We start from the raw sequence: 20,485 nt of genomic DNA, 5'->3' as shown, positions 1-20,485 counted from the left end.
AAAGAAAATAAATATGTGTTTCCGCCCGGTTTCGAACCGGGGACCTTTCGCGTGTGAGGCGAACGTGATAACCACTACACTACGGAAACTGCTTTCTGTCATGCGCAGAAGCAGATATCAAGTCAGCATAGGTGTGACACCACCGGAAATACGAAAGACTGACCGGAAGTCCAGTTCTGGTTCACGTCCTCGGACCGAAAGCCGTTGTGTCTTCTTCCACAGCCGCGGTTGATGAAGGAACTGAGAGAAGCGGGCTGCTTGACGTCAACGTCAGCAGGAGGAACTGGAATTCTCAGAAAAGGCAGTTTCACTGAAAAACAATAAAATAAAAATCATTTTGTCGGGCGGGTTTGCGCGGACCTCCAGCGCAATCAGTCCGTCACTACTTCCTGGTGTTCCTCCGCCATATTTCCCTCTACTGCCACCTATGTCATCATTGTCTGGCCCTTATTTCTCAAAGCTTAAATGATCAAAATATATATATATATTTAGATGACTTCTTTAAATTTCAACATTTCCACTGAACCGTTCGTTATCGTGTCGTCATTCGACCGCGGGTATTGTGACGCAGTACGATACGTCGAAACCAAACTGCGCATGCGTGCTAACGTCACTTCCGCTCACTCCGGCCGCGGGGCGTTGTGGGAATTGGAGTTTTTTTTTACCGGTCCTTGGCGCGTTAAGCTATAAAAGAATAAGAATACAACGAGAAACAATCGATACTGTTTATTACTAATAAACTCCAAGACACGAGCTGAAAAAAAAGACATTTGACAGTTTAAAAATAAAGACAAACTAAAGCAGGAAACAAAAGTTCAAGGTGTGTGAACGTCCTGGGAAGGGGCGCTTCAGGTGTGGGGGCCGGACTGGGGTGGAGGGAGGTGGTGTTGGTGGCGGTGGTGTTGGGGGCCGCAGGGCTGCGTTGCCTTCTGGCCCGACGGCGTTTAGATCCCTTGAAAAGAAAAGTTTCAGAGTCTGTCGGTGTGCAGCCTCCGGCCCCGCGTCCACAGCAATGGAGAGAAATTTCAATTGATTGACAGTTTGACCGTCGCCGCTGTCGCTGCTGCTGCTGCTGCCGCCGTTCACCCCGGAGCCTGCAAGCATCAGCGCAGCGATACTGAAAACTTTTTTTTTTCTTTTATTTGTCAAAAAAAAGCTCCTTTACAGCGCCGAGATCTCCAACCTGTAAAAGGCAGACGTGTAAAATACAACCCTTACAATACATTAGAATCAAAACAGGTACCAAAAAGTACAGTAAAATTACACCTCCGTCAGAGGAAATGTGGAAGGGTGTGGAGGAGAGACATCGAAGGGGGGAAAGGATGGGGTGGAGACTAAAAAAAAAAAAAAAAACAAAAAGAAAAAAAAAGGAAAAGAAAAAAGGGTTTAAAAAAAAAAAAAAAAAAAAAAAAAAAAAAAAACATGAAAAAGTTAACATTTGGGATGTTTTCTGTACAAATGGTCGTCTGTCATAAAAGAGGTGGTTGTCGGTTCCGGGTTTTGGGGTTCTGTCCGGCCGCCGGCGTCACCGGATCCTTTCAAGTCCTGGAAGGGCGAAGAGGAAACATCATTTTGGGGGCGGGGGGTCACTAGAGGAGGGCTGCGAATGCAGCGGGGGTCGGGACCTACCTTGAACGGTCACACGATCATTAGTATGGCTTGTAGCTGGTCTGGTGGCCCCCCCTCCTGGGAGTCTTCCCGTAGCTGGCACTGCCCTGGTCTGCAGGGGGGTCAGGGGTGGAAGTGACGGGAAGCCAGTCAAGGTCAGATATGTTTGTATTCATCGGGACACGGTTCAAGAACACACTCCGGGGTCCGGCTTCTCCATCTAAGCCTATTCTCTGGATCCTCTCTTACGACGTCCATGCATCTTCACTTTGGTCTTCCTCTAGACCTCTATCTAGTAATATCTTCACTCTCCCTCCTCTGTCCATGACCCAACCGGCTCTTTACGGTCTAAATCTTCTAATTACAAGCTTACTGAACGACTGATAAAATCACATCGCACTTTGAGTACTGTTAAAGAGTTCGTGCGCAAACTTCTCCGCATACTCACTGTAGTCATATCCTGGGCCGTATCCATAGTAACCAGAGGAGTAGTCGTAGTTGCTGTAGCCGCTGTATCCCCCGTAGCCTCCGTAGCCGCCCTGGTTGCCGTAGCCCTGGTTCCAGTAGTTGCCGTAGCCCTGGTTCCAGCCCTGGTTCTGACCTGCATGCCAAGAACATGCGGCGTCAAGGAGGCGGAGGGGGCGCCCGGGTTCTACGGGTTCTACCGGCGCGCCGCGGACATTCGCTCGCTCGTTCCTCCGTTCGTTCGTTCGTTCGCCCAACCGATGGCGGCAACGAGAACATCGGCAGGAACATCAGAACCACGAGGCTCTGAAACCAGGTGAATCTCCTCACCACCGCGGCCCCGGCCTGTACGGCCGCCAAACGCACCGCCGCGTCCTCCTCCGTACTGCTGCTGCTGCTGGTACACCTCCTTCGGCTGGGCGATCTTCAGCTCACACTGCGGAGGGAACAGGAACATCTCAGGAACGTCACAAACAACAATGTCCTCCTTCTCAATTAGAACCACGTCTTCGTGAATTCTGGCCGCCTTTCAGTGGAGGTGCGCTTTCTTACCCGGCCGCCGTGGATGTTGTGGTACTTCTTCTCCAGGCACTTCTTCACGCTGGCCTCCTCCTTGTACGTGATGAAGATGAAGCCCCTCCTCTTCTTCGACTTGGGGTCGATGGGCAGCTCGATCGTCTCGATCTGGGAGAAAAACAGCTGCCGTTATTAAAGTCAGAGGCACAGTCATATGGAGATGATCCAGGTTCCCCTACAGCCCGTCATCACCCAGACCTTCGAGTAAAAACAACACGGACGCCTTTTCCGAGCACCAACCGAAGCCGGACGACGGTCGGACCTCCAGGTGGAAGACCATCTGCTCCACTGACCTCTCCGAAGCCCCCGAAGTATTCCCTGATGGTTTCCTCCGTCGCCTCCGGGTTCAAGCCGCCCACAAAAATCTTCTTGACGGGCTCCTTCTTCTGCGCCATCGCCCTCTTGGGGTCGATCTGACGTCCGTCCAGTCTGTGGTCCTTCTGCTCCAGCACCTGCGCCGTGGTGAGAGAAGGGCGGTTTAAGGTGAAGCCACCCGTAGCGGCGTCGGCGACGGGGAGGAGACCGCCACGGACCTTGTCCACGCTGGCGGGGTCTTTGAAGAGGACGAAGCCGAACCCTCGGGACCTGCCGGTGTTGGAGTCCATTTTGATGGTGCAGTCCGACACCTCGCCGAACTTGGTGAAGTAATCTTTCAGGTCTTTTTTACTCGTGTCCCAGCTGAGGCCGCCCACGAACATCTTGCTGCAAACACACAAGGAAGGGAGGCAGGGGGGTCAAGGACTCATCCGCCAAACCAAAGACGTCGACCACCTGGATCGAGGAACGACCACCTGGAACGTCACGGACTACCAGCGGTGTCCAGGTGAACCCGGTTTCCCGGAGAGGACCCAGGTCTTCATAGGAACCTGATGAGTTTGCTTCTTCTGCAGTACAACTGCAGTACTACAACAGCACTACCTCCGGCCCGGCATTCTGCAGCAGCTGGTCAGAGAAAGAGCACCGTGGCGGGCGGGGGCGGGGGTTGTCATGGCGGCGGGAATTTGTTAGTGTCCGATTCCTCGGCCACGCAAAAGCCAGCGGCCCGACGCCGGGGGCCAACAAACAAACACCGCGCTCACCCGGCATCCTCCTCCTCCTTGCTGGCGTCGATCTTGCCGCCGTCCGTGCCGCTGTCGTCGGCATCCTCGCCGCCTATAAACTCCTGCTCGGCGCCGTTCTGGTCCTCCTCGCCCTCGCCGTTCTGCTCCGATGTCTCCATGAGCAGATTCTCCGCATCTGCCATTCTGACGGTGGATTCTGTAGAAGAGACTGACACCGGAAACCAAAGTTCAACACGCGACTCACACAGAACACACATTCACATCGGACAGGGTAAATATCACTCCCGGGCAGATTAAAAATAGACGAAGGCTGATCTTAAACTTTGAATCCAAGTTCCTCTCTTTAAACAAATCACACTGGATTCTTCAAGACCTGCAGAACAGAGCGGGATACCTCACGGCGTCAATGTGACGATAGATCTCCCGCTTTGCTTCCTGCCTGACGGTGGCGGGGGGTTAAGGAGCACAAGGGACGTTTGAGGGACGTCAAGACAGGAAAAAGTCCATCTCAGATATAAATCACTCACATTGCCGAAATTTAATCTTATTTGTTGTTTAACCTTCATGTTCACTGAGGATGAAAATGACACACGGGTAGGCATGAGAGGCATGTTCAGTTTTAAGTTATATAAGAGAAAATATGATTAATACAAACGAGATATATCAAGACTTATATTACCAGCCTTACAAAACCAGATATTGCTGTAAGACAATCCTCATGATGCCTTCAGGGACTCGATCACAATCATTAGAAATGAGATGCATCTCGTTGACATTTTATCTTTTGGGTGGATGCAAACCGCTTGTCCTTATCATATAACCACGTTTGGCAGATAAGAAATTAAAAACAAGACGTTTAAATACAACACATGGAGATCCGGGGTTAGCATTAGCGCGGCTTTAATTGTGCTAGCTTCGTTGTTACCGTGCAATGCGCGGTAACGACGCACGCCGTGCGTGTGAAACAACGACACTAGCTACTAGCATCTAGCTAAGCGCCCAGCTCAGTTGGGTTTTGCACGATTTCCGCGACGGGTCGTGCGGAATGATGGTCCGCGGCGAAGCCAGCAAATAATTAAACGGCTTTGTTTGTTAGCCGCCTGGTAAACAAAGCTGGCAGTTAGCTAATAGTTAGCTAACTGTTAGCTAGCGCCGTTAGTCGTTCAGCTCCATGTTGAGCGTTTGAGCGGACCGCGCTTTGCGTTGTTACCGCACGGGGGAGGGGGTGAAGGCCGGAGCTAACAGATAGCAACATACACATCTTTTAATAATAAATAACCGCTGGGATCGACGTGAAGCAGGAAATGCAGCTCCGGCACAAACCGCCGAAGATGGCCGAGCTACGTTGTTAGCTAGCGGAGACGAGCGGGCCATTCATTGACGGGAGCGTAATGGCCGTCTTAATGGAAATTAGCACCATTGTGGCTACAGAAACTGCTAGCCGGATTTCGGAGCCGAGCGAAAAGCGCGACTTATTCCGGATAAAAACCCCAGCGGTCGGCATACCGCCGCACCGCGGCGATGCCGCGCACGTCGCCCAGCGTCGCGCACCTGCGACGCGGCGGCGATAGCGGCAAAATGTCCTTACCGTGAAGGAAAAAAACACAGGAGACGCCGCGCCGCTGCTCAAAATGGACACTCTCCAAATTCGCCGCTAACTCGTGGCAAATTATATACGACCGGATGTACCCGGGCGCCGGTGCGCGTTCCAACATCAGCGCCCGTGATTGGCCAGGGAACGCGAGTGAGAGGACAAAGATCTCCTGTGATTGGTTGATTTTGAGTAGCTTCACCGGAGGGGGCGGGACCAGCGCCGAACGGCACTTCCTGTAGTTCGCAGTGGCGCCGCAGCCTACAATCCCGTATTCATATGACGGCTTTGTGATCCGCGGTGACTTTTCCTTTCCGCACGTCTTTATCTCCTCTCCCTCCGACCTTTCAAATAAAAGACTCTCACGAAACTCGGTCTGTATCGTTTCATGATTCCCCTCTTTTTTTTTAAGATTTTGCCGCGCAATTGCAGACAAAGCTTGAGTGATTGTGAAAGCCGAGATCCCGCGATGTTTGTCGTGAAAGAGTGAAATCTGTCCGTTTTTCCCCGGAGGAGCGACGCTCATTCATTTATTCACTCACTTAAAAGAGTTAAATGAAATCATCTGTGTTTATAAAAGTGTCTGATGAACGTGTGAATGAGTGTGTCATTACATGATATTTATGTTTCACGATGAGGGTTGAAGAATTAAAGAAATTAAATCTCCAGCTGGGAGATGTGAGGTCAGGATAAGAAGAGGGGATTTAGTCTTAGATGAATGAATAAAGTGTCCGCAGCGCAACGTGAACGCGTTTCTCGTGAATTTTAGTGTTCACAATGCAAAATGTCTCCTTCGAGCCGGATTTGAACCAGCGACCTAAGGATTACTGACACTGCACCACTACAGTCCTCCGCTCTACCAACTGAGCTATCGAAGGGGTATAAGGTTAGTGGTTCAATTGAAATATACAAATGCAGAGTCTTTCAGATGTTAAAAGTCTGAGATTTAGACTACAAATTAGGACAACAATCCAAAAGTCTTCCTTCGAGCCGGAGTTGAACCAGCGACCTAAGGATATCTGGTGCTGCAGTCCTACAGTCCTCCGCTCTACCAGCTGAGCTATCGAAGGCTTCAGTTCAGGAAGCTTCACTTTTTGAAATGATCCCCTTTTCATCAAACAAATTAGAAGTTAAAAATTTTGCATGCCTATGAGTCAGAGTTAAACCAATGGCCTAAAGATACCTATCAGAAAGCTCCTTCAGTTCTCCGCTCCAACGGCCGAGTTCGGCCAACAAAATCTCCAAAACATCTTGGGAAGTTGAAATGTGGCAAGTCGGGTTCCTCAAAACTCCAGCAAGAAGTGAAATGAGACCGAAGGACACCGTTTGGTGTCCAGCAGAGAAAGAAACGAGTCAAACCAGGAGGACCAAACCATCTTTACACTGCGGCTCCGAGTGGCTTGGGAATATAGATGATAAATATCTAATTGAAGTGTATTTCATTTGTGTTAATTCCCTTTTTTTAACTCTTAGTTCTAAGTTGGAAGATTATTGTGATCTTGAAATATTAATCCAAATTTTAATTATTATTATTCGCCGCTCAAAATAACGTCCCACTGGCGGAAGCCGGTATACCCGCCAGTCGGTAAAGTCCCGATGTGCAGATGCTGCGCGCAGAAGTTCAGGAGCAGAAGTCCCATAAACCAGGTAAAATAAATATTTATGAAGATATTTTGCAAATATTTATTTTTTATTGTTTACTGACACAGTGAATTTTTTCCCGATTTATTTTCAAAATTCAGGTCAAGGCTCCGCTAAACGCTCTGAAAGCCCAAAGCTCAGAATGAGTCCATTACATAAATAAAATTTAATTTTCTCCGCAATACTATATGAATTTCTGAAGCAACACACTTGTTTATACAAAGTTTAAAGGTAATAAAAAGCAATATATACAGTGGTACCTTTATTTTAGACATCAAACAGTAATTGCGGCTCCCAGTGTTTTCTTTTCCAAGGAAAACGGGTCCAAATGGCTCTTTGGGTGTTACGGGTTGCCGACCCCTGGACTAGTTGAACAAGCAACCTAAGGATGTCTATTCGGGAGGTTCTATGGTCCTCCGCTCTTCCAACTGAGCTCGAGGTCACATGAACTCAGATGTTTTCGACCTCCAGGCCTGTCATGACCTTAAAGGTTCATCCAGAAAAACATGAACCAGGTCTTGGGAACTTCTGATCTGGAAGGGCAGATTCGACTGAAGGGCAAGAAGCAACTGAAAGATGTTGGTTGGTGACCAGCAGAGAAAGAAACAATGAGCATGAGCCTCGCTGAAGAGTCGGCGTTCAATCAAATAAACCCAACAAATGAAGCTTCTGCAAATTGGTTTTGGGTTCTTAGGATGGCTGATGGAACATCTCTGCCTTTCCACCTCACAAACTCAACACTGCTGACTATCAAATGCTGGATCCATCAAAGTCTACCAGTTTCAAACTTTTCCTTTGAACCAGAGTTGAACCTGCGACCTTACGGGAGTCCAGTAGTTGCCACCTTGAGGTTTTAGGTCACTATGACGCCATCACAACCCCAAAAGTTCTCCTCCAGGCTGGAGTCAAACTGGGAAAATTAGGATACCGCTCGACCAACTGAGCAAGCAAAGCTTTGTCATTGCTTTCAAAAAGACAGATAGAAAGCTCTGGAAGAGAACTCTGAAGAGCTCTTCTGAGGAAGAACTCAAGAGACCTCAGGACAGAAGGGAGGTATGAAAAGACACTTCCCAAAAAGCTTTAGGTAGTTTTGCCGTGCACTTTAGGTAGCGTCTTGAGGACACTACCCAAAAAGCACTCCTTCCAGGTGGAGTTGAACCAGCGCTCTTAGTTCACCGCTCTACCAACTGAGCCATGAAAGGTCACAACTTCTGCCACTGTCCAAAAACACAACATCTCATGACTTCCTGCACAGAACACTTGATGAGGTCAGCTTTTGACCAGTGACACCTAGTATCACCGTGATGTGCCCATCTGAGCAAGAAGTGAACTCAGGGTGAAGAGCCTTTGTTGGTGACCAGCAGACACATTCACTTGTTTTGCGCCCTACAGGTTTGTTTTCCAATTGTCTAAGGGCAGGACCCCAAAAGATCCTGAGGTTTCCTGCTGAAGAACGCCTACAATCCTCCGCTCCACCACTTGAGCTATCGAAGGGACTGGTCACCTGTCTGAGGTTGAATTATTCATCAGCTCTTTGACCTCCAGAGTGGTCATTGCATTTCACAAGGACACAGTTACAAAGGTTCAAAAACAATTTCTCAAATACATTCTCTGATGAAGGAGCCATGGTACAAGAGGACATCCCGAGGTCACTGTTGATCAGTGACACTTGGTGAGTCTGGAAGATTTGATGCGTGTTTTGTCAATGAAATCTCCAAGGACACAGTTCCAAAAGACTCCTTCGAGCCGGAATTGAACCAGCGACCTAAGGATACCCGCCAACACAACCCTACAGTCCTCCGCTCTACCAACTGAGCTATCGAAGGGATGTAGCCCTCTGCTTTTGCTGTTGGTTTTGTAGCATCAAACATTTAGATTACAAGTCATGACCACACATGTCTTAAAAGGACTTCTAAACCGGTCCTCTGAGGAAGAAGTGAAGATCTCAGGATGCAAGCTGTCGATCAGTGACAGCTTCGGGTAAAATCCTTCAGGTTGGTCGGAAGAATTCTTCAGACATACCATGCTTCTCCTTCGAGTCGGAGCTGACCCAGCAACCTCACGATGGCGGCAAAAGCACTCCTCCAGTCCTTGGTTCTACTGACATTCGTCCAGAGAAGCCAAACGACGTTTCAGATCCTCATGGAACATTCAGATGTGAAAAGTCAGCTTGTTCAAAACCCTGAGCAAGAAGTCAACGGAGCTCAGAGGATGTTGGTTGGTGACGTCAACGATCGATTGGTTAAGACAGCGGCTGGAGAAACGCCAATCTTCTTTTCGCAGAAAGTGGCTTCCAGCATCATGGGAGTCTAAAATTTGTCCTTGAGGGTTTTGGTGACCGAGGCTTCAAACCATCAAGATCTACAAGTTTGCTCCCATTAGCGCCCTCTGCTAACGCGTGGAGCTAACCCAGCGAGGGGGTTTTCCAGGGTCAGAAGAATGAGACAGGGTGAAAAGGGACATCTGAGGATGCGACAAGGTTTTATTTCTCTTCAATAACAGTTGGGTGTTACTTTATTTACAGTCACTTTTGGTTTAAAAACATTTAAAAACACAAAAAGCAGATATTTGGGGTTTAAAAGAGCGACGTGCTGAAACAGCATTTCTTTAAATCACATAGATAAAGGTTTCCTTTAAAGAGACATTAAATTGACTTTTTTTTTTTTTTTTTCCCCTTCTTCATCTTCTTCTGACCCTGACACCACCTCCCGTCCCTGCTAGGACCTGGTCTTGCTGACCCAGTGGTACTTGTCCACCCGCGGCCCGGTGAAGGAGAAGGTGGCCCGGTAGGTCTTGAAGGCCTTCTGTGAGGGAGGCGGCGGCGGAGGCGGCGGAAGCGGCGCCGCGTGGGGCGGGAACGGCTCCCCGGGGAACGCCTTCCGCTTGGGGTACATCAGCCAGCTTTGGGGGGCGCCGGGGGCAAACTTGCAGAACTGGGGAGGAAAGTGGGGGAGATGTTTGGAAGGGGCGGAAGAGCATCACATTCCACTTCCTGTCACTACTTTTACATGAAAACATTCAACTTCCTGTCACATGTTAGTACCTCCACTTCCTGTCCCATGTTTATACCAATCATTCTTGTCACAGGACAACCCGCACTTCCTGTAACTGCACTGCACTTCCTGTCACATGTTAGTGCCTCCACTTCTTGTCACGAGACAACCCGCACTTCCTGCACAGCATTTCCTATCACACGTTAGTACCTCCACTTCCTGTCACATGTTTATACCAACAATTCTTGTCACATGACAACCTGCACTTCCTGTCACATTTTAGTACCTCCACTTCCTGTCACATGTTTATACCAACCATTCTTGTCACGGACAACCCGCACTTCCTGTGACTGCACTGCACTTCCTGTCACATGTTTATACCAACAATTCTTGTCACATGACAACACGCACTTCCTGTGACTGCACTGCACTTCCTGTCACATATTAGTACCTCCACTTCCTGTCACATGTTAGTACCTCCACTTCCTGTCACATGTTTATACCAACAATTATTGTCACATGACAACCCGCACTTCCTGTAACTGCACTCCACTTCCTGTCACATGTTTATACCAACAATTCTTGTCACATGACAACACGCACTTCCTGTAACTGCACTCCACTTCCTGTCACATGTTAGTACCTCCACTTCCTGTCACATGTTTATACCAACAATTCTTGTCACATGACAACCCGCACTTCCTGTAACTGCACTCCACTTCCTGTCACATGTTTATACCAGCAATTCTTGCCACATGACAACCCGCACTTCCTGTAGCTGCACTCCACTTCCTGTCACATGTTAATACCACCACTTCCTGTGACCGCATTGTTCTTCCTGTCACATGTGACTACATTTACTTCCTGTCGCTACATAGCTCTCGCTACGTCGCCACAACTCCGCGCCCCACTTCCTGTCGCTCTAGCCGCAGGCTTGACGAGCCCGAGAGCCGTCCCGATTGGTCGGTTTGTGTTCCGAGGCTCCACCCACCCTGTAGACGCTGTTGGGGTTGCTGACGGTGGGGATGGTTTTGGCCTCCGGGTTTGGGGGCGGAGCCTGGGCGGGGTCGGGGGCGGGGCCTGGGGCGTCCGCGGCGTCCTCGTCCGAGGAGCTCCCCGACCGCACGTCCAGGCCGGCGCGTTCCACCGCGTTGTGGATGCGGCGGGAGAACTCGCCGTCTCCACGGCGACCGGCGGCCACCACCGAGACGCAGAAGGGGGCGCTGCGTTCGCCGTATCTGAGAGGAGGAGGAGGAGGTCAGCTGACTCACTGCAAGCACTCTGATTGGACAGCATCACAGAACCTCTACAGGAAGCAGGTTCTTCTGATGTTCTACCAGAGGAGAACCTTTGGGTTCTTCAGGGGGGTTGGACTGCAGGAGCAAGATGGAGAACATGGACACACACACAGAACATGGAAACGGAACACACACACACACACACACACACACACACACACACACAACATGGAGACAGAAAACACACACACACACAGAACATGGAAACGGAACACACACAAAGATCTAACACACACACAAACACACATACATACACAGAACATGGAAAGAGAAAACACACACACACGGAGACAGAACACACACACACACATCACATGGACGTGCGCACGCACACACACACATCAAACACACACACAACATGGAGACAGAACACACACACACACAACGTGGAGACAGAAAGCACACACACACACACACACACACACACACACACACACACACACACACACACACACACACACACACACACACACACACACACACACACACAGAATGGGGAGAGTGACAGAAAACACATCCGCAGAAAACACAGAATGAACACACACAGGTACATTAAACACACACTAACACACAGAGACAGAACACACACACACACACCATGGAGATTGAACACACACACACCATGGAGATCGAACAAACACACACACACACACACAATGTGGAGACAGAACACACACACACCGAACACACACAAAAAACATGGAGATCGAACAAACACACACACACACACACAACATGGAGACAGAACACACACACAGAATGGGGACAGTGACAGAAAACACATCCGCAGAAAACACAGAGAATGAACACACATAGGTACATTAAGCACACACACGGAGACAGAACACACATAACACATGGACGCAGAACACACACACACACCATGGAGATTGAACACACACACACAAAATGGAGATCGAACTCACACACACACACACACACACCGAACACACACAAAAAACATGGAGATTGAACAAACAAACACAAACACACAACGTGGAGACAGAAAACACATCCGCAGAAAACACAGAATGAACACACACAGGTCCATTAAATACACACACACACACACACACACACACACACACACACACACACACACACACACACACACACACACACACACACACACACCCACCCCTACCTGCATGAGACCTCTCCAGGATCCACCCAGATGGTGACCTCCGCCGGGAGGCCCAGGTCTTCGTAGCGAACGCCGCTGCGCCCGCAGGCCTGCAGCAGCACCGGGTCCTGCAGCTGCAGGCGGTTGGTCCTCAGACACCTGGAGGTCACGGAGAGGTCACCGTGAGGTCACCGGGGGTCACCGCCACGGACCGGGAGCTCGGGCGGACCCACCTGTAGGCCTGGCCCCGGCCCGGCTCCTCCGGGTGCCAGTGGTTCTTGAAGGTCTCGAAGAGGGCGCAGGTGAGGGCGGCGGCGAAGCGTTCCCGGCCTTCGGCGCCGAGGCGTCCGTAACGCCTCACCAGGCGTCCCACGAAGAAGACGGCGGCGGCGATCTCCTCCTTCATGGTCCTGCTGACCTCCACGACCTGCCGCCGCTGCTAAAAACTCCGGTGGATAAAAAGTCGTAGGAGATCCTACCGTTAAACAGACGTAAAAGTCACCGCGGGGGCGTGCGTGTGAGCGTGCGTGTTTTGCGGGGGCGTCGCGGGAACGGCGGAGGTTTTTTTTTTTTTTTTTTTTTTTTTTTTTTCCTCTGAACGCCGCGTGGTGTTGAGGGCGCGAGCGCGTGTGCGACAGGTGAGCGCACGCACCTGAAGCCGCTCGTTTTTAATGGGCACGCACGCACGCACGCGCGTCCACCTGACGGCTTCCCGCCCGGTGACGTCACGGCGGATCGAGCGCCTGATGAGAAGAACCTGCGGGGACGTCAAAATAAAAACATTTTAAATACATTCAATAAGGAATCGATTGCCGAACTGAGAACTATTTACATGTAAAGTATTATTATAATATCATATAATATCTGTACATTTTGTGAAGACACATATTTTTCTCATGTGAAAAAGTGCGGTTTTTGGGCTAAAACTCAAAAATGGATCGAAGAAATATTTCCATCATCAGCGGTTTAAAGAGACGCTTTAACATTTGGTTTAATTTCACAGACCGACTCTGTGTCGCTGCTATTTTAGGTTTGGAAACTGAATGTTAAACAGAGTATTAAAATGTCCTCCCTTATTTTACCTTCTTTAAAAACGTTTCTTGAATGATATAAAAACTCTTTAAAACCAATGGAAAAATCCCAAATCTACGCTTCTATGAATGATATTCCTTTGGATCCATGAAGCTAAATAGATGTTGACATTTCTTGTTTTGGTCGTCTCAGATGATAGTTTTCCACACGGCTGGACTTCTTTTGATTGTTTACAAAATAAGAGTCTTAATGTTTCCCCGCGTCAGTTAAACATCATTGATGTAGGATTCATTTTAGCCGTGTTTGTTTGTTTACGCGTCATGAAGTCAGTAAAGGTTTTAAACAGACGGGACGCGAGAAGAAGCAGGAGACGGACAGAAGAGAAGCATCAGAGGAACAAAACACCGACTCTGGAGGACGTGGGTTTAATCTGGGTTTAATCTGGGTTTAATCTGGGCGGCGAGCAGGTCGAGCCGGCAGGAGCGGAGGAGGAAGAGGAGGAGGAAGAAGAAGAAGAAGAAGAAGAGGAGGAGGAGGAGTAGGAGGAGGAGGAGGAGTAGGAGGAGGAGGAGGAGGAGGAGGAGGAGGAGGCTGCGGAGCGCCGGGAGCACAAGGTAGAAAAATATTCCCAGATTATCTCTCTCTGCCCGCCGACGGCCACGAAGATGCAGATGAAGAAGCAGGAGCTGGCGGACGAGTCGGTCCTCGGTTCGAGTCTCCGGGACGACGGATCCGACCGGCGGGAAGAAACCGTCTGTCATTAACTGATTATTGATCTGTGATTGATCAAGTGAGTCCAGATTAAGAGCTGGTGACTTTGATGGGTTGTTTGGGTTCTTAAATCTGATAATCCCACGGCCATAACCTGGTGTGAGAAGCAGCCAGTGGGCGGCGCCTGTGAGGGAAGCAGCTCCAGATCACACAGGAAGATCCAGGTGTGCCCACCTGGGATCTGGAATCCAGCATGATAATCCCGTATAATCCCAGAGGCCGGGGGTCAGTGCTACCTGTTAGCTGTAGCAGCTCAGGCTAGCACCCCCCCCCCCACACACACACACAGTTTTGGGTCGTCATGGTGATGGTAGCACATGGACCTTCATGTGCCGGGCTCTTCCTGCTGGACAGAGGGACCAGAAGGGACCAGAAGGGACCAGAAGGGACCAGAAGGGACCGGAAGGGACCGGAAGAGAAGGTCCAGAGTGTGCAGAACTCCTGTCTGATGGGATCCGGTGTTCTGCGGTGGATCTCAGCCTGGACCTCCATGAACCCCATGAGGTCCCGTCGGCACGGGAAGAGAAGGTGGACAATCAGATGCTCTGAACACAGAGTGACGTTCGGTTTCTCAAACACAACGGAGAGCGAAGAACCCGTCAGATAAAGCCAGAAGGTTCCCGGTCCAGAGGTCTCTCCGGAGACGGACGGTCGGACTTCGGGTTCCGCAGGACCGGAGCAGGTGGGACCCATCGGCAGGACCTTCCCCTGAAGAGGTTTGGGTTCTGCGGGCCGGCTCCCGGTCCCTCCAGGAACATTCACAGACCCTGGCCAGATCTCCAGGAGATGTGGAGAACCGGAGGTTCCTGCCTCTGGTTGTGGGGGGGGGGGGCTTTGGTTGCATGTGGAACGGAGAACATCAGCTCCTTGAAGGAGGTGAAGGTCCTTCCACTCTTGTCTCCTAGCAACTGACATGTGGGGGGTTCCGTCAGACGGCGGGTTCCACACGTGAACGGAACCACAGATAAATAAATAGAAGTTCTAGTTCCCCGTGGGAGAAGCTCCCAGGGCTGAGCTCGCTTCTCCTGCCCTCCAGCTGCGGAGCGTCGGCGGCCTGGAGACCAGAAGAGGTGATGGAGAGCAGTGTGGGGGTGTAACGGCGGTGTGTGTGTGTGTGTGTGCGTGCGTGTGTGTGTGTTGTGAGCAAAGTCCCACGTTCTGCTCCTGCTAGAACGGAAGCTTCTTGAGCTGCTCGAAGGTGATGAAGAACTGGAGCGTGCGTTAAGGAAGCGGAGAACCCGGAACGGCTTGGTGGCGCTGAGCGAGTATCTTGGCGCGGTGAAGGATACGATGATGTTCCAGGGTCCGAGCCGCAGCCAGTTGGGCCAGAAGCCCTTGTAGAGCGCCGAGAAGCCCTCGTTCCTCCAGGTCTGCATCACCCCGTCCAGCGTGCCCTTGTACATGGGCCCTCCGGACAGGACCCGCTGGTTCATCATGCGGGTCCGGACCACGTCCACCGGGTTGGAGGCCAGCGCCCCCGCCAGGCCGCACGTGAAGCTGGAGCTGCGGGAGAGAACATGGATGAGATGGCGGCGGCGGCGGCGGCGGCGGCGGCCTGGGAGCCGGCGGAGAACCTACATGAAGTGTGTCAGGATGGTGTCGCCCACCAGGCCCGAGCGCAGGAGGTGCTTCTTGGTGATGTCGTACACCGGGAGCTCCACGCCGACCACGATGGCCGCACGCTGCGCCGTCGGTATGACGCCCTGAGCGGGACGAGCGAGGAGATACCACACACACGCCTCTGATGCAACATGTCACACACACACACACACACACACACACTCACCCTCCACAGCCCTCTGGTTCCCTCTGTCTGGTAGATGTTGATGAAGTTGGACATCATGCTGCCCTGCAGAAGACTGCCCTGCGCCTGCATCCGGATCTGTGTGGAGCACACACACACACACACACACACACACACACACACACACACACACACACACACACACACACACACACACACACACACAGATACAAAGTCCAGATTGGAAATGGATGTCTGGTTTAATATGGTAGGTTGTTGTACGTTGACGACGCGATGTCGCCATGGCGACCGGAGCGTCCGCATGTCCCCGGCGAGGGGGCGGAGTCACCTTGAGGACGTCGGTGGGATTGGCCAGAGACGAGGACAGCACGCCGGAGACAACGCCACAGAAGACGTTGATGACCATGGTCTCGTCTGCCGGAGGAGGAGGAGGAGGAGGAGACACCAGGGGGCGCCGTTAGCAGGAGGCAGACACACACACACACACACACACACACACACACACACACACACAGGAGTCTAACACCAAGATGGAGAATCAATGGGTGAGCAGTGGCTGAAGGTGCAGATGGGTTTCTCTGCCGGTGTCAGCGAGCAGATATCTCATGAGAAGGAACCTGGAGTCAGAGGTCTTCTGGAGGAGAAGGTCAGGACCACAGTTACAGCAGTGATCGTGGATCACTGGGACCGACAGGCGGCGCTCAGGTTGTGGGCAGGAGGGAGGAGGTCTGAGGTTCCACCGCGAGGACTGGAGAAGAATCCTCGCCTCAGGTGAGGAACCCGCCTGGAGCAGGCGTGAAGGACCAACGGCAGCAGACACCACGCTTTGAACTCTACCATGTTAAGAGGAACCCTCAGAGAATCAGGACCAAACCACCTTCATCTGATGGTCCACCTGAAGCCCCGCCAGCAGACCAGGGCTGGGAGTTGTAGTTCTTGTCCAAAGAGGAACCAGCCTCATGCAGACCACCCTGCAGCAGGACGCCTTCCTCCTCCCCTCCATCTCCACTTGAGGAGGACCTGGTTCGTGAAGGACCATCAGGCGACATCCGGTCCTCCGACTCTGGCCAGAGGAGCGGTGGCTCCATCCATCCACATCTGGCTGACGTCTTCTCCCCTCTGCCGATCTTCTGGAGGCCTTCTGAAGCAGAAGTTCGGACCGTGGAGGACCTGAGGACCTGAGGACCTGATCCTGGGCCCTTCCAGGTGGAGGAACCCGTCCTGATGAACACCGCGGGCGAAGAGGCGACTCGCTGCAGGAACGACGGAGGTTCTTCTCGACACACATCAGGCTCAGCGAGCTCCTCAAATAATTCCAGAAGCATCTCGTGACCACGTAACGAATCCCTCTGGTCCTCCTGATCTCCTGAGCAGTTCTGATGGACCTGGCGTGGTGGCGGGAGCTGAGAAGATTCCTCCGTCAGTCACACGGGTGTTCAGCTGACCAGGCTCCTACCTTCTCATCTTCTCCTCTGGGTGGAGTCTCTCCCCCTGGTGACAGAAGCAGAAGAAGAGGAGGAGGAAGGACACCCACCTTCTGGACGAGTGACGAACAGCCTCTTCAGGGAGTTGTAGGTTCCGATCTTGATGGTCCCGTAGGAGGCCTGTCTCAGCAGGGCCGGGGAGATCCTGGAGGAGGAGGAGGTTCATTCATTCATCTGTGAGGCAGAAGCTCTGAGATCTACCAGCACCTTCTGAGGAGGGGACCACACATGGAGGAAGCCTCCACCCAGCAGGACCAGATTGCTGAATAAAAAACAGCTGCACACACACACACACACACACACACACACACACACACACACACACACACACACACACACACACACACACACACACAGACGGCTGTGGTCCTTTACCCCGAGTAGAGCGCCCGGATGCCCTCCTCCTTGCCGATCCTGAAGAGGGCGTGGAACATGCCCCTGTAGCGCACCTCGGTGTACTGGGACTGACCCTGGACCTGCAGGCGGGTCTTGGTCAGGTCGATGGGGAACGTCCCTGTGGAACCAGAGCACAGCGGGCGCCTTCAGGAGGAGTTACGTTGCAGAGATGCTGAGACGGGAAGCTTTTCCACCGCACAGGCTCTACTCCTGGTGTCACCACAGGAGAGGACAACACCGACGCATGTTCTCCCACAGAGGCGGTCCTCGGCAGAACCCGTCTCTACTGCTCGGCGGGGTCTCTGGCTTCCAGACGTCCACGGGTGCTTCCCGTTTCAGCCCCGGCAGAGGATTCTCACCCAAAACACCTAAACGGAGCTCAGGCCTCGGAGACGGTCGTCAATGTTTGCAGACGTCCGCAAGAAAGAGTCCTACAGACGGAGTATTTGCCGGATGGAGAAGGACAGAGAGGGTCAGAGGGAGCTACATGGTGCCTCTGGAGATGGAGAGGAAGCAGACGACAGGGTGCTAAGAGAGGAGCTCCGGTACTGTATGAGAAGTATGTCGGTGAGGCGCAGGACATGTATGCCTGCCGCGAGACCGGGGCGAGGGGCGACGGAGGAGGTGAAGGTGCTCTGAGCACCTTCTTGTTTGCAGTGGGAATGGACAGATGGAGTGAGACAGGACCATGACATCTGCAGATGACATTGTGATCTATAGTGAGACATGGAGGAACATCTAGAGGGGCGGAGGTATGAAGGTTAGCCACAGCAGGACAGAAGATGAGTGATTGAATGAGAGGAAAGCAAGGGAAACGGTGAAGCTGCGGGGAGCCGAGATGAAGACGGTTTAAGATCTGTGGGTCGAGTGTGTTTCAGGAGGTTGGAACCCGTGGAGGAAAGCTTCAGGGGTGAGGAAAGTGAATGAAAGGAGAGGTGGAGGAGATACGCTGAGGAGAAGACAGGAGGAAGAGCTGGAGGATGGAGAGGATCAGAGGGACAGCACATGTTAGATGATCTGGAGATAAAGTCAGTCTGAGATGGTTTGGACACAAACAGAAGAGGAATGGAGAAGACCAGAGAGAAGCTGTATGGATGAAGGAAGGTTAACTGGATGCAGAGAACAGTTAGAAGCAGGAAGTGGCTGCTCTCTTGAGGAGCAGCTGAAAGAAGAAGAAGAAGACGAAGAAATACGAATCTAAGTCCCTGCCGGCAGCATCTGACAAGGAGTGAACCTGCAAAACAACCCCGCTCACTCCCGTGCATCATTTCCTGCTTGTCTACAAATAAAAGATAGAAAAAGAAGCGCCTCTGCTAGCAAGCGCTGCACAACCTACCGAATTCTGCGACAATCGAGGCCATCCCCCCGTAGATGAACGGCTTCCAGTTCAGGTTGGCCATGTCCGCGGCGCCGGCGGCCGCCTCCGCCTGCTGCAGCCCGGCGAGAAACAGCAGCAAGCCGCCGAGGAAGAGGTCAATGCAGTGCTGCGCCGGCGGGCAGTGCAACATGATTTGAGATGTAACGATGTAACGCGGAGATGTAACGATGCTGCGGCTCGGCGTCGCTCCTCAGCATCAGCATCCCCAGTGCGCCGCCGGAAGCGGACGCCCCGCCCCCCGACGAGCGTCACGACACCCGCGGGTTTGCTATTGGATGCGCGGTCTGTCGATCAAACCCGACCGGCGATTCGATTGGCTGGCGAGCCGGTGCGAGTCTATAAACACGGTCCGGTCACGAGAATAACGTTGACTCGTTTATTAGTATTCCGTTTCGTGGAAATGACTTAAAAAATACACGGCGGGAAAAAGTTGAATACCAAAAAAATAATACGAATCACCGCTCTGTTACTTTTTTATAATTTGATTCATTTTCCATCAGCCGTTGTGATTCCACATCAACGGCTAAGGTTACGCTAACCGCTCCGCGGCTAACACTGGGATAACTAGCCCGGAGCTCGCGGGGGTTACCGTTGAGCAACTGGTTAACGGAAACGGTGCGATAACGTACCTGTCGTGACGCTAAACTCCGCGAATCGCTATTTCGCTTTGTTTTTTCATGACTCCGGACACACGCACGGTGACTTTGGTGAAAATCCGCGGGGGGGAAAAAAAAAACTTGTTCTCCGCCGTTAGCTTCCCATTTCGGGGAGTGTCAAGCGCGCGTGGACTCGACGAGCTTCCGGTGGGGTTTTCAAAATAAAAGCAACTTCCGGCCGACAAGCTCACCTTAGAAGTAGTTTAATAATAATAATAATAATAATGATAATAATGATGATAATAATGATAATAATAATCTAATAATGATATTAATAACAATAATAATAATAATAACACTAATTATGATAATAATAATAGGGAGAAGAAGAATACAATTCTTTTTATGTGTTCATGTTCTGTTTCAATGAGCTTTTAAAATCGTGTCAGTGTTCTCGAAGTTGTGACACCATGGTTGTGTTTTGGAAAGTTTTAGAAAGGTCGTCCCTGCGCTGCACCGCCGTCCCCCACCGACCTTTTGCGATAATATGCCCATTGCTTTATTTGCGGTGACCGATGAGGTTGAATTTCACCTCCAAACTGGTCGCGTCATAGCACTTGCTGAGTAAACACCGGCTCTGGATGCAGACGTTTTCACAAACATATCAGCCGACAATCTCGTTCTTCACTCACCTTGAATGCAGGTTT

General features: G+C 51.4%; 3 protein-coding genes and 4 non-coding genes across 12 annotated transcripts; all 7 read right to left on the bottom strand.

The window, feature by feature from the left end:
* Positions 1–16: 16 nt before the first annotated feature.
* On the bottom strand, positions 17–89 carry trnav-cac (transfer RNA valine (anticodon CAC)). The gene has a single exon. It is a non-coding gene; the product is annotated as a tRNA-Val (tRNA).
* A 622-nt stretch (positions 90–711) lies between these two features.
* Positions 712–5,384, bottom strand: LOC147213664 (heterogeneous nuclear ribonucleoprotein A/B-like). Of its 5 annotated transcripts, none has more exons than XM_086142126.1 (9): positions 5,299–5,384; positions 3,729–3,918; positions 3,183–3,351; positions 2,943–3,101; positions 2,626–2,757; positions 2,404–2,509; positions 2,057–2,209; positions 1,630–1,732; positions 712–1,545 (listed from the first exon to the last, which is right to left on the bottom strand). In XM_086142126.1, the coding sequence occupies exons 2-8, from the start codon at positions 3,890–3,892 to the stop codon at positions 1,650–1,652; spliced, it is 966 nt and encodes a 321-aa protein (XP_085998252.1). In that variant the 5' UTR covers positions 3,893–3,918; positions 5,299–5,384; the 3' UTR covers positions 712–1,545; positions 1,630–1,649. The 5 variants fall into 5 exon arrangements, with proteins under 5 accessions (XP_085998252.1, XP_085998255.1, XP_085998256.1 ...); XM_086142129.1 differs by having other exon boundaries at positions 1,630–1,720; XM_086142130.1 differs by having other exon boundaries at positions 2,440–2,509.
* A 706-nt stretch (positions 5,385–6,090) lies between these two features.
* On the bottom strand, positions 6,091–6,179 carry trnay-gua (transfer RNA tyrosine (anticodon GUA)). Its single transcript is given in 2 exon segments — positions 6,091–6,126; positions 6,143–6,179. It is a non-coding gene; the product is annotated as a tRNA-Tyr (tRNA).
* Positions 6,180–6,282: 103 nt separating this feature from the next.
* Positions 6,283–6,371, bottom strand: trnay-gua (transfer RNA tyrosine (anticodon GUA)). Its single transcript is given in 2 exon segments — positions 6,283–6,318; positions 6,335–6,371. It is a non-coding gene; the product is annotated as a tRNA-Tyr (tRNA).
* A 2,308-nt stretch (positions 6,372–8,679) lies between these two features.
* trnay-gua (transfer RNA tyrosine (anticodon GUA)) lies at positions 8,680–8,768 on the bottom strand. Its single transcript is given in 2 exon segments — positions 8,680–8,715; positions 8,732–8,768. It is a non-coding gene; the product is annotated as a tRNA-Tyr (tRNA).
* A 647-nt stretch (positions 8,769–9,415) lies between these two features.
* On the bottom strand, positions 9,416–13,812 carry btg4 (B-cell translocation gene 4). Its single transcript, XM_086142678.1, has 4 exons — positions 12,590–13,812; positions 12,378–12,515; positions 10,927–11,173; positions 9,416–9,875 (listed from the first exon to the last, which is right to left on the bottom strand). Exons 1-4 carry the CDS (start codon positions 12,760–12,762, stop codon positions 9,660–9,662), a joined length of 774 nt encoding a protein of 257 aa, XP_085998804.1. The 5' UTR covers positions 12,763–13,812; the 3' UTR covers positions 9,416–9,659.
* slc25a14 (solute carrier family 25 member 14) lies at positions 13,809–19,982 on the bottom strand. Of its 2 annotated transcripts, XM_086142677.1 has the most exons (9): positions 19,812–19,982; positions 19,141–19,234; positions 17,784–17,922; positions 17,459–17,553; positions 16,253–16,338; positions 15,946–16,041; positions 15,738–15,862; positions 15,449–15,662; positions 13,809–15,368 (listed from the first exon to the last, which is right to left on the bottom strand). In XM_086142677.1, exons 2-9 carry the CDS (start codon positions 19,202–19,204, stop codon positions 15,327–15,329), a joined length of 861 nt encoding a protein of 286 aa, XP_085998803.1. In that variant the 5' UTR covers positions 19,205–19,234; positions 19,812–19,982; the 3' UTR covers positions 13,809–15,326. The 2 variants fall into 2 exon arrangements, with proteins under 2 accessions (XP_085998803.1, XP_085998802.1); XM_086142676.1 differs by lacking the exon at positions 19,812–19,982 and having other exon boundaries at positions 19,141–19,417.
* Positions 19,983–20,485: the final 503 nt, after the last annotated feature.

Source organism: Fistularia commersonii, chromosome 35, assembly GCF_037954325.1.
Source record: "Fistularia commersonii isolate RoL2024-O1a breed Wild chromosome 35, RoL_Fcom_v1.0, whole genome shotgun sequence".
Taxonomy (NCBI): Eukaryota; Metazoa; Chordata; class Actinopteri; order Syngnathiformes; family Fistulariidae; genus Fistularia; species Fistularia commersonii.
This window is presented reverse-complemented; position numbering and strand designations above follow the sequence as displayed.

Bases quoted from the DNA above. Each gene is read 5' to 3' on its own strand.
- slc25a14 (XM_086142676.1), bottom strand. From the start codon at position 19,312: ATGTTGCACTGCCCGCCGGCGCAGCACTGCATTGACCTCTTCCTCGGC. The intron at 17,554-17,783 runs GTAAAGGACCAC...CTCCTCCTCCAG, and splicing joins ATCCGGGCGCTCTACTCGGG to GATCTCCCCGGCCCTGCTGA. The intron at 15,663-15,737 runs GTAGGTTCTCCG...TCTCTCCCGCAG, and splicing joins ACCATCCTGACACACTTCAT to CTCCAGCTTCACGTGCGGCC.
- LOC147213664 (XM_086142126.1), bottom strand. From the start codon at position 3,892: ATGGCAGATGCGGAGAATCTGCTCATGGAGACATCGGAGCAGAACGGC. The intron at 2,758-2,942 runs GTCAGTGGAGCA...TTTTTCTCCCAG, and splicing joins ACTTCGGGGGCTTCGGAGAG to ATCGAGACGATCGAGCTGCC. The intron at 2,510-2,625 runs GTAAGAAAGCGC...TTCCCTCCGCAG, and splicing joins ACAACATCCACGGCGGCCGG to TGTGAGCTGAAGATCGCCCA.
- btg4 (XM_086142678.1), bottom strand. From the start codon at position 12,762: ATGAAGGAGGAGATCGCCGCCGCCGTCTTCTTCGTGGGACGCCTGGTG. The intron at 12,516-12,589 runs GTGGGTCCGCCC...CGTGACCTCCAG, and splicing joins GGCCGGGGCCAGGCCTACAG to GTGTCTGAGGACCAACCGCC. The intron at 11,174-12,377 runs GTAGGGGTGGGT...TCCTCCTCTCAG, and splicing joins CCTGGAGAGGTCTCATGCAG to ATACGGCGAACGCAGCGCCC.